Here is a 15,025-nt window from a genome sequence, read left to right on the forward strand (position 1 = left end):
CGGCCAAAGAGAGAGAAAAAAACAGAAAAGCAAACAAACCCTGCAAGACCCATCGGAATCTCGATTGATCCGTTCCGACTGAAGGAAAAACAAACAAAAAGCAAACCCTGCAAGACCCATCGGAATTGCAAAAAAAAAATCACCAAAAAGCAAACAAACCCTGCAAGACTCATTGGAAATGCAAAAGAAAGAAAGAAAGAAAGAAAGAAAGAGAGAGAGAGAGAGAGAGAGAGAGAGAGAGAGAGAGAGAGAACCCAAAAAGCAAACAGAGACTGCAAGACCCATCGGAAATGCAAAAAGAAAAACCCAAAAAGCAAACAAACTGCAAGACCCATGGGAAATGCAAAAAAAATCTCCAAAAAAACAGAGACTGCAAGACCCATGGGAAATGGAGGAAAAAACCCAAAAAACAAACAAACCCTGCAAGACCCATCACAGCACAGAAATATAACTACATCACCCAGCCCAAACCCACACTGCAAAACCCACCCAGAACAGCCAGTTTTAAAAAAGTAGAAAGCAACACCTTACGAGGCAGTCCGACGCTTCCTCCGAACGCACACTCTCTAACCGCTGGGGTGAAAGAGCTACAAAGAAGCAGCCTCTTCACTACCAACGGTTAGCAATTTGAATTCCCCATATTTTCCCCTGCCTTTTTTCTGGTTGTAACCCGAAACTCCGGCCGCAAGTCGATGCAAAATTTTGCAGCCAGAGCTGGTTGTAACTTGAAATGTTCATAAGTCGGGATGGTCGTAAATTAAGGCACCACTGTATTTATATTCATATACGAATACTAATATCTCCATCACAGTTGGCCCTAATGAGTCAGTCTGAAGAAGATGAATTATCATTGAAAGCTAGTTGTCTGCTATTTGGTTTATTTATTTGTTTGTTTGTTTGTTTGTTTGTTTGTTTGATTTATATACCGCCCATCTGGCAGCCAAGGTCACTCTAAATTTTTTAGTAGTCTAATAAAGGTATCTCCTGTTCTTACATTTGTATTATTTTGGAGACGTCCTTTTTTCATTTTTTTTCTAAACTATTTCTCTGTACCTTATACCTAGAAAACCCTTAGAAGGGTTGTCATAAATCAGAACTGTCTCAACAGCACATACTATTATTACAAGAAAAATCTTCCTCTTTTGCACAAATCTAACTCCTCTACTGAAAATTTAGACAATGTCCTTTTTGGATTATGGTTAAAAAAAGAGTCTAATGGTGTCTTAAGGACTAAAAAGTTTAATTTAGTATAAGCTCTCATTTGCTGAAGAATGCATCTGAAGAAGTGAGGTATAATGCACAAAAGCAATCAGTAAAACCTGTTATTATTTAGGGTTCCATGAAGCTGCTACAGACTAACACATATGCCCCTTGAAATGTTTTGTGTTGCAACTCCCAGAATTCCCTGTGCAGCTTAATCAATGTCCAAGAAATACACTTTCCAAGTTCTGCTCCAATTTGTTCATCAGATAACCAGCATATTGTAGTCCAGAATAATCCAACTTTCTTCTCCATGCAAGAGAAACCAACGATACATAACCTAGAGCTAGTTAAGGAGCTGGCCCTTTTCAATATTAACCAGCGTGAAGATCTTCAGTAAAGTCCAAATCCAACCTTCAGCATTTTTCCTACAATATGCAGAATGGTGCAGCAGCACAGAAGTGACACCTTCAAGTGCTACCAGTGATTTTGTGTCATAAGCTTAGTAAAGATTTATGAGACCCCTTATTATGTCATGAGAAGAAATATTCAGCAGAAGCTAGCAGAAAAATATGCAGTACTGCAGACCTCTGGCAGCAGCCAATTATTTTCCTGTTCTAGACCTGTTACTGAACTGTGCAATCTTTTGCTTTTAAGATAAAGCTTAATTGGCCAAAGCTATCTGAAAAAAAGAAGAGGGATATGTAAGAAGATGAAGTAGCAAGTGCATTAGAGAGGAAAGATGCCAAACAGGACACAATTACAGATTGATGGAACATATTTCAAAAAGGAGAAAATAGTTAACTTTTGAAACCTGCTGTGCTAGTTAATACTTAATACTGTATGGGGGGGGGGGAGGAAGCAGGAGTGAAGTGATGGCAAGCAGATTTGTGTATATCATGCAGCTTGCTAAGTTAGCCTGCAGCTTTGAAGACCGGAGGAGAACTTTGCCCAGTTGCCACTCCTGAAGTAAGATTCAACTGCTTATCCAGCTGGTTTATGTACATGGAAAAGGGGGCACCATCCTGCTCTTTGTTTCTGGTAGCAAAATGTCTTGGATGACCCTGGACATGTAAAACTCTGTTATTAAAAGTGGTCAGGTTCCAGGAGAAGCCAAACAGTCTCTGCTTGGTCAAGATCCCCCGCTTTTGTCCAGCAAATGAATAAATATCCCAAATCTATATACCTAGATATGCTAATGTAACACAAATAGTACAAGTTTTAAAGCAGAATTGCCTTATCTTAGGAAATCACCCTAAACACTATTGCACGATCAAATGTGTGACTCAGCTTCTAACTTATGAGGTCTATTATAGTTTTTTAAAATTAGGATTTTTTGCCTCCAAAAGGTTACACAATTTGCATATGATGTTGGCCAATATCTCCCTTATTAGGAAAAGAGAATATTTACTCAATTCTATTTATATCAAAGCTGTCTTCCACATTTTTACCATGCTACTGTGATATTTTTTCAAGTGTTTGTGCTTCTCCTGGTGCACAAGTCCAAAGTCCCTATCACTACTTCAAAGTCTATCACTGTGTTAGACTTGAGTTTTAATGTTAATTTACTGAATTATGGGTTTTCAGCACATTTAGTGAAGTCTTTAAAACCTATTCCTTGTATAAATACTTACATGGAAACAGTAACCCAATCTAAAAATAGAAGAGTGCAAGGCATCTCTTTTTTAAGTGTTATATGTTCCTGTCCAAGAGGAATAAGAAATGTGTAATCGTAATGCACAAACATTACTACTCAAATGTGTGAGCCAATGTGGTGCAATGGTTAGAATGCAAGACCAGGACTCAAGAGACATGCTTCAAATCCCCACTTGGCCATGAAGCTCACTGGCATATTTTGGAACAACTCTCAGGCTGATTCACCTCATTGGGTTTTTGTGAGTGAAAGCAGAGAGCAACAAAACTATGATTACTGCGCGCTGATCTCACTGGATGGAAGTCTACATCAATCTCAATGCCTATCACCTTAAGAAACATGAAAATGAATAAATAAAGCACTGCTCTGGTCTCAAAACAAACATAAGCAGCAATTACATTAGTATAACTGTAATCTGCAGCTTTTGTATGCAATTATTTTTTATAAGAGGGGTGAAGAGTTGCAATGAGGCATCTCAGTCTAACCCTAAAAGGTCTTGAAGTAAATGTACCCTAAGAAGGTAATCAGGTAAAGAAGGCAGAGTGGGAAAGGTAAGAAGAATGATGTTTGTTATGACAATACATGGTTGGGAAAAGTATGGCCATCCAGATGTTCTTAGGTTGCAATTTCCATCACCTATTATTATTGGCTATGCAGGTTAGGCCTGAGAGAAGTTCAAATCCAATCATATCTTGAGAAGAATACATTTATGATATGGACAAGAAACTATGTTGTGGGGGTGGTGAAGGAAGAAGAGAGAAGCCAGTATGTGTTCTTCGTGCAAAACCACTTCAGAACATACAAGCCTTGTTTCCAAAAGTATAACTAAAGATACTTCATATGTAATTTAGAGAAGTTAGAGGTTCTTGAATATACCAACACTGAGCATTGCCACAGCGTAATAAAACTTTTTTGGATTCGTTATTCAAAGCCATGAGAGATCAACTATGCCTTTCAAAAAGGACTTCCATCGTAATTCCCATTTCAGACTCAACTGTACTACAGTAAGTCCACTGAATCAATGGGTATTTTAATTAGTGAACCCATACATAAGTTCTATTGATTCAAATGGGCCTACTCTAACTGCAACTTAGTATACTAAAGTTACAGAGAAGCTGGCTCACTAAAATCCCCATTGATTCCAAAATGAAAAAGTAATAAGCAAAACGAGTTCACAATGAGTGACAGTAACGATTCCATCTAAGAAACAATTCCCCAAGCTCTGCCCACAACTCAAGCCTTTTGTTTGAACGGGAACGCATCTAGTTCTATGTTGTCTCCTTGTGATGTGTAATGCTAAATAAATCTCATTCTGTCTTTCCTTACCACATCACACACAAAGGTGCAGGGGTGGGGGGGGGGAAATACAGCAGTGAAATTAGGGCTGGAAGGGGTATATCTACAGTTACCTTTTTCAGAAGGCTACATCAAGGAATAATTTAGCTAAATATAGGAAAGAAACCTGAAGTAAGTCCTGAGGATTGGGTGACCCACCTCTACCATCATAATTAAAGTACTAACAGTGCTACTGTGTTCTGTAGATGCTCTATTTTTGTTAAGATCTCTTTCCACATCTACTATACTGTAACAGTATATGTTAAATAGTGATACTTAGCTATAATTAACAGCAATCTAATTCAACCAACACACACACACACACAAAATTAAAAACGCAACATTGTTGGTCTCTATCTGAAATTAGGCAAAATGACACAAAATAGTCAACATAGGAGCAGGGGCACAAGAAAGAACAACAGAACGAGAAATGACTCTAGAAAAGGTTTAACAATAATGAGATTAAAATCAAATTTACTCACCTGTACAACTTCTATCCCTCTTTTCCTGAGGAAGAAAAAGAAAAAGAAAAAGTCATTTCATGGGAACATCTGAGATTACTTACTGCTTTGATGAAAATGATGTCTGAGATTTTTCTTTATTCTCCATTCATAAGATAAAAGTAGCATGGCATCCTTCTCTAACCTGGTGACCTAGAATTATGTCGGACTACAACCTTCATTAAACACAGCATTATGTTCCACCCAGTTATACTTGGTTAATTACAAGGCCCATTTTTTGTTCTCCAAAATACAAAGATTATGTCAAAGTAGAAATAATTACTGTACAGTATATTATGTTAAATTCACATTCAAATTATGGCAACCCTGATAGGATTTTCAGTGTATGTGAGATATTTAAGGACTGGTTTTACTTCCCCACTTCCATAGGAGTTTTGATGGCTTAGCAGGGATGTGAACTCAGGACTCCTTGGTCCTAGTCTGCTACACCGCACTGGCTCTCACTAGAAAGAAATACAGTGGTGCCCTGCTTAACGGACGCTCCGCTTAGCGATGAAATCGCTTAGCGGTTATTTTGTCGAAGCGTTTTTGCACTTTGTTTAGCGATGGTCCCTATGGGCAATTTTTGCTTAGCGATCGTTGGGACCATGCTTCGCATAGCGATTAAATCTGGGGTCCCCTGTTTCGCTTAACAATGGTTTAAACAGCCTCATGTTTGCTATTTCTTAAATGTTTTTCTGTTATTTTTAAAGTTAAAGTTTACTGTTTAAAATGTTTGAAATCATAAAGTGCACTTAATAAACCCTTTGTTAACCAAATTTGACTTTGTTCTGACTCTTTTTTAATTTGTTGTTGTATTTTTCCCCATTGAGATGCACTGAATAGGTTTCAATGCATTTCAATTGGGGAACCGTGTTTCGCTTAGCGATGTTTCCTATGGCGATTTTTGCTTAAGGACGGCAATTTGTTCCTATTGGAATGGATTATCCGGTTTTCAATGCATTTCAATGGGAAACCGCGTTTCGCTTAGCGATGAAATCGCTTAGCAGTGATTTTTTCGGAATGAATTAACATCGCTAAGCGAGACACCACTGTATACCTTGCAGTAGTCCAAAGACAATTTCACAATATGCATTACTGTATGTCATGACAAAGTGTTACTCATCCATACTGTGAAGAATAAATAGATGCAAAAGTTTTTGATGCATGAAGAATGACTGTCTGTGAGAGTGTAATAGTTCTTTCCATACACAGCCATCCCAGGTTATTCAATGTTTATAGTAAATAGTGACAAAGGCTAAAACAACCAAGCAACACATCACCCCCAAAGGTTCATGCACATTTTCTACCTCTCTAATTATAAACTTTTTATTATTCTTTGAAAAGAAGCAATGGCAATGAACTGGTGGTTAAACACAGTCATGATCTATCTGGATGCCCTTTATAGTGTACCTATAAAAATCTTCTTTATTGAACTGATGATTCACTCTCACCGCTTTGACCATGAAAAGATCAAAGTGCAAATGAACAAGATAAACATATATTTGGCTGTGTACTATCCTCCAGTTTATGACAGTAAGAAAACTAGAAGCTTTTATTAAATATGGGAACAGGCAGGACAAATAAAGAATCAACATTTTTTAAAAAAATTCAATCCGACTTGCAAGTCTTTAAGAGTTGCTTCATAATTCTAATTAATAACCCATATAAATTAAATGCATTATATTTCACCTTTGAAAACAAAAGCAGATGAGTGATCCAAATCAAACAAATTGTAGTTGCAAAAGAAAAACAGCTATCGAAGGTAGGATTGGATAGAATGTTTGGGACTCCCGGTTCCATAAGTCACTGGGAACTCTCCAGGTCAAATTATAGGGCTGGGAGACCCCAAACTGGCTGGAGATAGAGCAGTACTTTCATCTCTATGATGTTCCCACATCAAAGTGCCTGGCTGCACTGTGAGAGTCACAAGGATTCCCTGCAACTTGGAGAGGTGCATGGGGGAACGAATTTTGATGCAGGCTGCCTCCATATAGAGTGCATGGAGGCTGCCTCCATCAGGACTCCTTCCTTCATGCACGTTTGAAACACAAAGGGAATCTTCGCAACTTCTGTGGTGTAGTGGGGCCCATCTGCCAAGTTGATTTCAACTTATGGCAACCCTTCCCAGGGTTTTCTATGTAGATAATACACAGAAGTTGTTTACCAATCCCTTCTTCTGGGGGTGCCCTGGGACTGTGCAGCTTGCCCACAGACCGGCTTTTCTACCAGGAGTCACAATGGAATCAAACTTCCAATCAAACTGGCTCTGCAGCTAGTTATCTAAACCACTGGTTCTTAACCTTGGGTTACTCAGGAGTTTTGGACTGCAACTCCCAGAAGCCTTCACCACCAGCTGTCCTGACTGGGATTTCTGGGAGTTGCAGTTCAAAAGCATCCGAGTAACAAAGGTTAAGAACCACTGATCTAGCCAACCAGCTTTTTCAATTTTAAAAACCCATTTCAAAAGATCCATATTAATAATCCAACGGAAAATTGGTGAAATAAGCTACCTTTTAAAAATCATCTCAGTTTTCCTTCTATCTTATAGGGTACCTTCCAATCTCCAGGGCTGACAGCAGCCAATCAGAAGTTTTAAAATCTTCAAGACAAAAGTCTTATCTTGTTTCCCAAGGATGAGATCTGTGATGCCGCCACAGCAAGGATGCGGAATGTTCGGTCCTATAGATGCTTTCAACTAAAATTCCCCTAATTCCACTGGCAATGCTGTCTGTCTGCAGTTTGAAGTCCAAAAAAACTGGACTGGCAAAGGAACTCCACTGAATTTCAAAATATGTTCTGTTCTAAACATAGCATGCAAGATCCAGGACACAGCCTTATTCAAAGTTCATAACGGCCATGAAGATAAATGGCAGCATTCAGAACTGCATCTAGGTCTGGATAATTTAAAGGACAGATATGCAGGTAGTCTGTTAGAGTAAAACAAACTTGAAAAGCCACCAATTGGTTAAGGTCTCCATTAAAAAGACACACAGCCAGCAAGAGAGCTGCAGTGGACAAAAAGGAACTCCAGATCACAGTTACCGATATACAGTATCTAGACACAATGCCAAATACAGCATTACGTATAGCCACATGGTGAACATAATCAGGATGAATATTATTCTCAGCAATAATTATCAATCCTCTTCCCACCGTACAACTCATCACTCATCTTCATTTTCACCTTATTTAAATTCTGTTTACATGGAACCAATGTCACTTTTCTGCCATTTGTTCATAGCCTGTCATTGTAACTTCTGAAGCTGCTGAAAGGGCAAATGCAAGAACTATGCTAAAAACATCATGCTCCATAATTCCAAGCTCTTCAGACTCCATATTCAAGAACGACTAAGAGTCCAAAACATTTGGTGGGACAAAGGAGCTCTACAACCTTTGGTAACTCAGGTGTTCTTGGACTGCAACTCCCACAAACTCCGGCTGCACAGCTAGTGGTGGAGGCTTCTGGGAGCTGCAGTCCAAGAACTACCTGGGTTACCCAAAATTGGGAACACCTGCTTTAGGGACTGGAATTACAGACATGTCAAGCCTAAAGGAATAATTTTATTTGTTTGTTCTTGTGTATGCATCCCTCTGCTATGAAATGTGAAATGCACCTACATGCAGAACCATGGTTTTCTTGCCTTTTTGAGAAAAAGCTGTTCCCAACTGGAAAATATTTAGACCTTTGCTTGAGCCAGCAAAGGGAAGGGGCTATAGCTCAGTGTACGATATACTGTACATCTTAGAGGCAGAAGATCCCTGCTTTGATACTCAGTATCTGAAGCTGAAGAAAGGATCAGGCAGCCAGTGATGAAAACACTATGCCTGAGAACAGTCAGCAGCTGCCAAAGAAGAGAGAGATGGGACTGTAGCAGATGGGATCAGATGGGACAACAGACTGACTATAATATAATTCTTTATGATTCTCCATTGTCTTCATAAAAAGTTACCCATATTATCAAAACAATAAGATCTGACTGGAATACATGGGGTACAAGTCAATAAAACATTCATTTTCAGACTTTGGAAAAGTTACTTGTTTAGACAACTCCTAGGGTCCCCTGCTTTTTACACTCACACGCATTATCTAGCATGGTGATTTTAACTGATTTTATTGCCCTCCATCTTTACATAACCTTACATATTTGAATAACCCTCTTCTAGGCATCTACAGACATGCTGGTAGATCAGAGTGAGCAGCCAATGGGCCACTTTTCCCCCCACAATTACTGGGCATCCAATACTTCTCAAATTTTGCCCTCTAGAGCAGGGGTCCCTGGCCTGGTGCTGGTCTGTGGCCTGGACCGGACCGGGCCATGCGAACAGATCTCCCATCCACCCCGCACGCACTCCCCCCCCGCACAGCTCCTTTGCGCATGTGCACAAGTGCCCCCCGGGCGCCACCCACCCTTCACGCATGCTCTAGAGTGCAGGGGGTGCCCTGCCTTCTCCAACCGGTCCACGGTGTTAAAAAGGTTGGGGGCCACTCCTCTAGAGCAAGTAACCTGTCATATTTTGTGTGGGCCTCCAGCAAAAATAAATAAATAAAAACAAACAATTTGGGTTCTCCTGTATCCCCAACTGTTGATTTTTTTAATTTAAAGAAAATTGCTACAAGTAGGCACAACAAATTTTTTTCAGCTATTTTTTTAAAAGTTACACCTATTTTTAGTTAACAAAAATCCACTGTAGCAATCTTTACGGTAAATTGCAACTCTAGTAAATCATCTGACCCTGACTTGGTCAAGATTTTCTAAGTCACAATAGAACATTTAGCCTTTCAGAAACAGAGGCATTATAAACTTTTTTCCTCTTGAAAATGTGTTACTTGCAGTCTTCCTGTTTTGGATTAGATAAGAGGGGAATATAAAGTCATTACTTCATGTCACTCCTATTGAACTTACATAAACTACATGGCCTGGATAAGAACCCCCAACATATCTGGATGTGGCTAGAAAAAAGGCGAAAGCAGGATATACGCTTGTCATTCATTTAAACCTCATAAAAGGAAGAGCTGAGTCATGATCTGGAGATTAGGGTCGTAAGTACTCTTGGCCACTACTTCAGCTGACTAGAAGACTCAGCTGTTTAGAAAGGATTTATCACCCTTCCTTACATACCAGAGATTTCTCCCTGAAAATGAAATGTGAGGTAAGAGCCCAGACTTCTGATGTGTGTGTCATGCAAGGAGAGGAAGAAAATGTACAAAGAAAAAAAAACATTAAGTGACCATCCTTATTTTTCAGCACCCAAATTCTTTTGTTCTAGAAATGTTTTTAGGCTGCCATTTATTATCCTTTTTTTTCATGACTGCCACTGTCATGCAGGTAAACACTAATTCTAAATGCACTCTAACAGTACCCAAATAGACAACCTAACACACCAACAGTGTCTTTTAAGATGTTCAACATACAAATAAACATACCCTAAACAGTTTGGGCCCTGGATACCTGAAGGACCGCCACCTTCCATATGAACTTGCTAAGCTGTTAAGATCTAGCCAGGGGGCCCTCCTAAAAGAGCTGCCCCTCAAGGAGGTAAGAGTGATGGCTTGTAGACAAAGGGCCTTTTTGGCAGCTGCCCCCAGATTATGGAACTCCATCCTGAGGGAGATTCGTCTGGCGCCAACGTCGATGTTTCAGTGCCAGGTCAAAATCTTCCTGTTCCAGAAGGTTTTTAATTGAAATAATATCAACTGTGGGTCCTGATTTTTAGAGAATTGTATTTTTAATTGCATTTAATTGTTTTTATCTTTTTATCTTTTCATTGAATTCAAAATGCTGTAAGCCGCCCAGAGACCTTTGGGTAGTGTGGGCGGCATAAAAGCTAAGCAAACAAACAAACAAACAACGATGGTGACATACTCTATGGATTGAATCCAAGATCTGCCTCTTGGGAGTTAAATAGTTTATTCATGGTGACTGAGCATACCCAGTTTCCACAGATTCCCCCTCATACACGTACACGCCACAGATCAATCTATTCTGCACTCTCTGTAGCATTTCCAGGGGGCTGGAAGGATTGCCATAGTGAAGATGGGGGCTGACAAATGTATTTCAGCCAATCCAGAATGCTGAGGGGTCCAATCACTCATTGTTACTACAAACACACAGTGCTCTAATAGTCTCGCCAGTAACATCCTTCTCTAAGGAAGCTTGCACAGAAATGCAATAAATAAAACATTAACTGCTGAACATTTTGTTCTCTTGGAGAGAAAGCTAAGCTATTCTTCAATTGCACAGGAAGAAACTGTATTTGAATTTACCCAGTATCTAGTCCTCGCTTCATATTCACTTCAGTTAATATCCATTAACTTATTTGAAGCTCCTTAACGCAGCAAAAAAGTTGTGCAAATACAGTAATATAATACATACTTTTGTGCACTCTGGGTAGTTTAAACAATACAATGAAACAATACAATATAAAGCAAAACAGTACAATAAAACAGAACAGTAAGACAAAATAATCAATGAAATGTAAACAAAATGAAAATAATATCAATGAAAACGTTAAAATAAATAGTGAAAGCATAGTGGAGGGTTGAACGTTAGCTTAAATATCTGGTTGTTAAAGCATTTTTGTATCAGAAAGGATATCATATTATAGAACATAATTGTTTCTCATTTTCTGGATAACAATGAGAACTAGAAACATGTCTCCTTTTTGTGTATTCACTGCACTTGAAGGCAACTGCCCAGAATCAAGTCTTGGTTTTTAACCTGGATATGCTGGCATAATTTTTAAAATCACTTTTTAGCTACACCGCTTTATGTTGTTTTGTTATGCAATAATTTTATGCAATGTATATCTCTATAAACTACCTAGCCTATAAACTATACTTTATAATTTACATTATATTGTTTACACCACTGGTTCTTAACCTTGGGTTACTCAGGAGTTTTGGACTGCAACTCCCAGAAGCCTTCACCACCAACTGTGCTGGCTGGGGTTTCTGGGAGTTGCAGTTCAAAAACATCCGAGTAACAAAGGTTAAGAACCACTGGTTTACACCTCTTGTTCCCTGGAAGATGTCCCGAAAGAAATTATCACAAAACATAAAATAATACATCACCACTTTCTTAGAAACAGTTACTGCCTATTGCTCCTCAATGGAGGTGCTTGAAAATATAAAAATGCACAATTTAATTGCAATTACTGTCTTAGATGCACAAAGACACCCTCTAACTCTTCTCTAGAGAATGGGGAGAAATTCAGTGGTTCCATATTTTTGTATAAAAATAACAACTTCACATCTCACAAAATTGCTAATGGAATACAATGTACCTTCCCTGGATAATCCATACTTCTGGGAATCTCATTATGTGTTGGCGGAAGAACACACATGAAAAGCATATGTACATGCCAGAAATATGAATTACACCAATTAAGTACATTTCAAAAATGAGTGCAGACATTTTTAAACTGTGCACAAAAGGCATACAATTTTCTGTGTAGAAAAAAAATCTGCAACTAAATTTAGAAATGGAACCCAACAAGAAGGGGGGGGGAGGAGAAACTACAAGACTCCATACAGGTACATGCCCACTCATTTCATTTTCCTTGCTTCTTCACAAAACACAGCTGCTACGTCAATTACATCAAAAATCCCGTACTTCTAAAGAAAGCAATCATTTTGAGGGAGTTGAAGGAGCTGGGAAATTATTAAAGCTTCCAGTTCGAGCATTCACCTTGCTTGGGAGCTGCTTTTGAATCCAAAGACTAGAAATGACTCAGAAATAGTATCACAGAAGTGGTCTAACAAGCCCATTAGTCCCTGCACACTGCTGACTAACATAATGAAACCAAAAAGCAAATTGTTTCATATGAATACTATGTGAACCCAAAGGTGGTCCTCTTTGTGGAGCAAATGATTCACCGAAGCAATAAGATTACCAGGTTTATAAGAAAAAAGTGTGTTTCCTATGTGATTATAACTGCGCAAGTATTAAAAGCGCACCATAATCCTTGTTTTCAGATAAATGTAGTCTGTATTTTTCCTTCATACTTACATGACAAGATTAAAATTCCATTTGAAGAATACAGTGTATTTCGATTTTGCTATTTGTTGTTACATGCTGTAGAGTCATTTCTAATTTATAACAACCTTATGAGAGAGTGTCCTGCCTTGGTGAGCAAGGCTGAATGTAGGAGGAAACATGAGGGGGGCCTGGATGCTCCCTATCAGTCTAAACTCCTAATAAGGTCATCCAAGGCAGAATGGTCAAAGCTGAGGTATCAGACTAAGAGGCATCCATCTTCTCCAGAAAATTAACAGTTATATAAGCAGAAGAGAAATTACAGTTCCAGAGAAAAGGGCAAAGAAACTCCCAGGGAAGGTAACAATGGCAGCACATATTTCGTAGATAAGGACCCTCAAGCTAATTCTTGTTAGGGCTGCATGGAAAGAAGAAATCATATTTTTCAATATTTTATATTTTGAAAACCCTACCTAAGATAATCAAAAATTAAAAAGCAATAGTATTGGAAGATGATTGAAAAGGACCTCATTTTCAATGAACATCCCACATCTGAAGGCAATCAATCATCTCTTAGGCAAGAACAAAGGACAACTACAATAGTGTTGTTGCCAATTAAGCAACTGAAATCAAGTCAAAAGGATGTTGAAGTGCCAACTTGCACTGAAGCTAAAGGGCAAGTCTGATGCTGCACAAAACACATAACTGCAACATGGAATATGAGAAGTATGAATCAAGATAAACTTGAAACCATAAAGCAAGACCTTTGAGCATAGTTGTTAATAACAGCACATTTTGGAGTTTACTAATTTACTGTTGTTATGTGCCAACAAGCCAATTCTGACTCATGATGACCTAATGAACTAGTGACCTCCAAACTACTATCATTAACAGCCCTAATCAAGTCTTAAGAAAATTCATTTTATATTCATGTTTCATTTCATATTTCTTTTCCTGCTGCCTTTACCTTTTTACAGCACAGCATTATCTTTTTCAGTGAATCTTTTCTTCTCAAGCACGATTGCCTCAGTTTTGTCACTTTTAGTTCTAGAGAGAATTTTGTCTTGATTTAATTTAGCATCCACTTATTTTTCTTTGTAGTGCTTCAAAGTATTCCTAAAGCTCTTCTTCAACATCACATTTTAAATAAATTAACTGGTTGAAATCATGTTGTTTTGTTATGCACATGAGAGGCAAATTACATGACATTCACTCAATTCTAGCTGGCCCCCTGAGAATCCCACTGGCAATTCATTAACTGCCAGCTAGAAGTGACTAAATGTGGCACTTTTTCCCTTCCGCCTGCATAACAGTAGAACAGGATTTCAGTCAATTTTTTCTCTTGTCAGCTTTCTTTATTCCAGTTTTCTAATTAATACACTGTAACCAGGAATACCGCAGTATAAATTATCCTACACTTGGTCTCCAAGAACATGTATTTAACCTACATCACCTTGAGAACTGCTTTGCTTGTATGGAAGAGTAATGCAGTTGTCTTATAGTTACTGCATTATTTGGAGCCTCCTTTCTTGAAGACTGGCATGTACTGTATATTGGATGTTTTCCAAATAAAGAATCCTTCTAAGTTACTTCTACAAATATTCATTAATTAATGCATTCATTTTTATACCACCTGTCTAACAAATTCTACTCTGGGCGCTGTACAGAAAGTAAAGCAAAAACCATGACAATCATAAAAATACATTCTAAAATACAAAGATCAGAATTTTTTAAAATTGATTTACTTTGCCATAACTGGATGTCCAAAGTTCAATAGATTGCTAAGGACTAAACGGTGGTCCTTACAATGAATTTGTCATGTATTTCCACAAGCTGGCAAAGACATTTCAGTTCAGGCAGGCATTGCGCTTGTGGCCGATTACCAAGGAAAAGGGTTTTAATGGGAGATTCTGTAAACTGCTTTGAGTCTCTTTCTTGGGAGCAATGCAGGATATAAAGAGAATGAAAAACATAAAATCAATTCAAGTAGATGCTACACAAGTGGAGGGCAACAGCAGGGAATCCTTGTTTGTTTGTTTGTTTAGTTTAATTACATTTAGCCAGAATCCTACTGGCAAGTTATACCAGCATAACGTCAATTGTGTTGTGAATTGCTGACAATACACAATGTAAGATACATGAAGGAACTAGTTAAGTAGGAACAACTCATTAGTGCAATTTACACCACTTCATTTGTTCCAGTTTATCAATAGGATTCTTATTATTATTTACTTCCTGCAACCAAAAGAAGTCCTGGAATGATTTACGAAAACAGATATGAAACTTTAATATATTCACTAAAATCACACATATTTTGTAAAAGCAACCAACCAAAAACAGAAATGGGAAATTTCAAG

The 15,025-nt window shown here is 38.3% G+C and overlaps 1 protein-coding gene across 2 annotated transcripts in view; it reads right to left on the bottom strand.

The window, feature by feature from the left end:
- Positions 1-15,025, bottom strand: part of ITPK1 (inositol-tetrakisphosphate 1-kinase) — a 138,142-nt gene that overhangs the window by 94,826 nt on the left and 28,291 nt on the right. For both annotated transcript variants that reach the window (XM_020802209.3, XM_078383739.1), the window contains one exon: positions 4,672-4,696. In XM_020802209.3, coding sequence (XP_020657868.1) covers positions 4,672-4,696 — 25 coding nt within the window. The remainder of the gene's footprint in view (positions 1-4,671; positions 4,697-15,025) is intronic.

This window comes from Pogona vitticeps, chromosome 1, assembly GCF_051106095.1.
Source record: "Pogona vitticeps strain Pit_001003342236 chromosome 1, PviZW2.1, whole genome shotgun sequence".
In the NCBI taxonomy this organism is placed as follows: domain Eukaryota; kingdom Metazoa; phylum Chordata; class Lepidosauria; order Squamata; family Agamidae; genus Pogona; species Pogona vitticeps.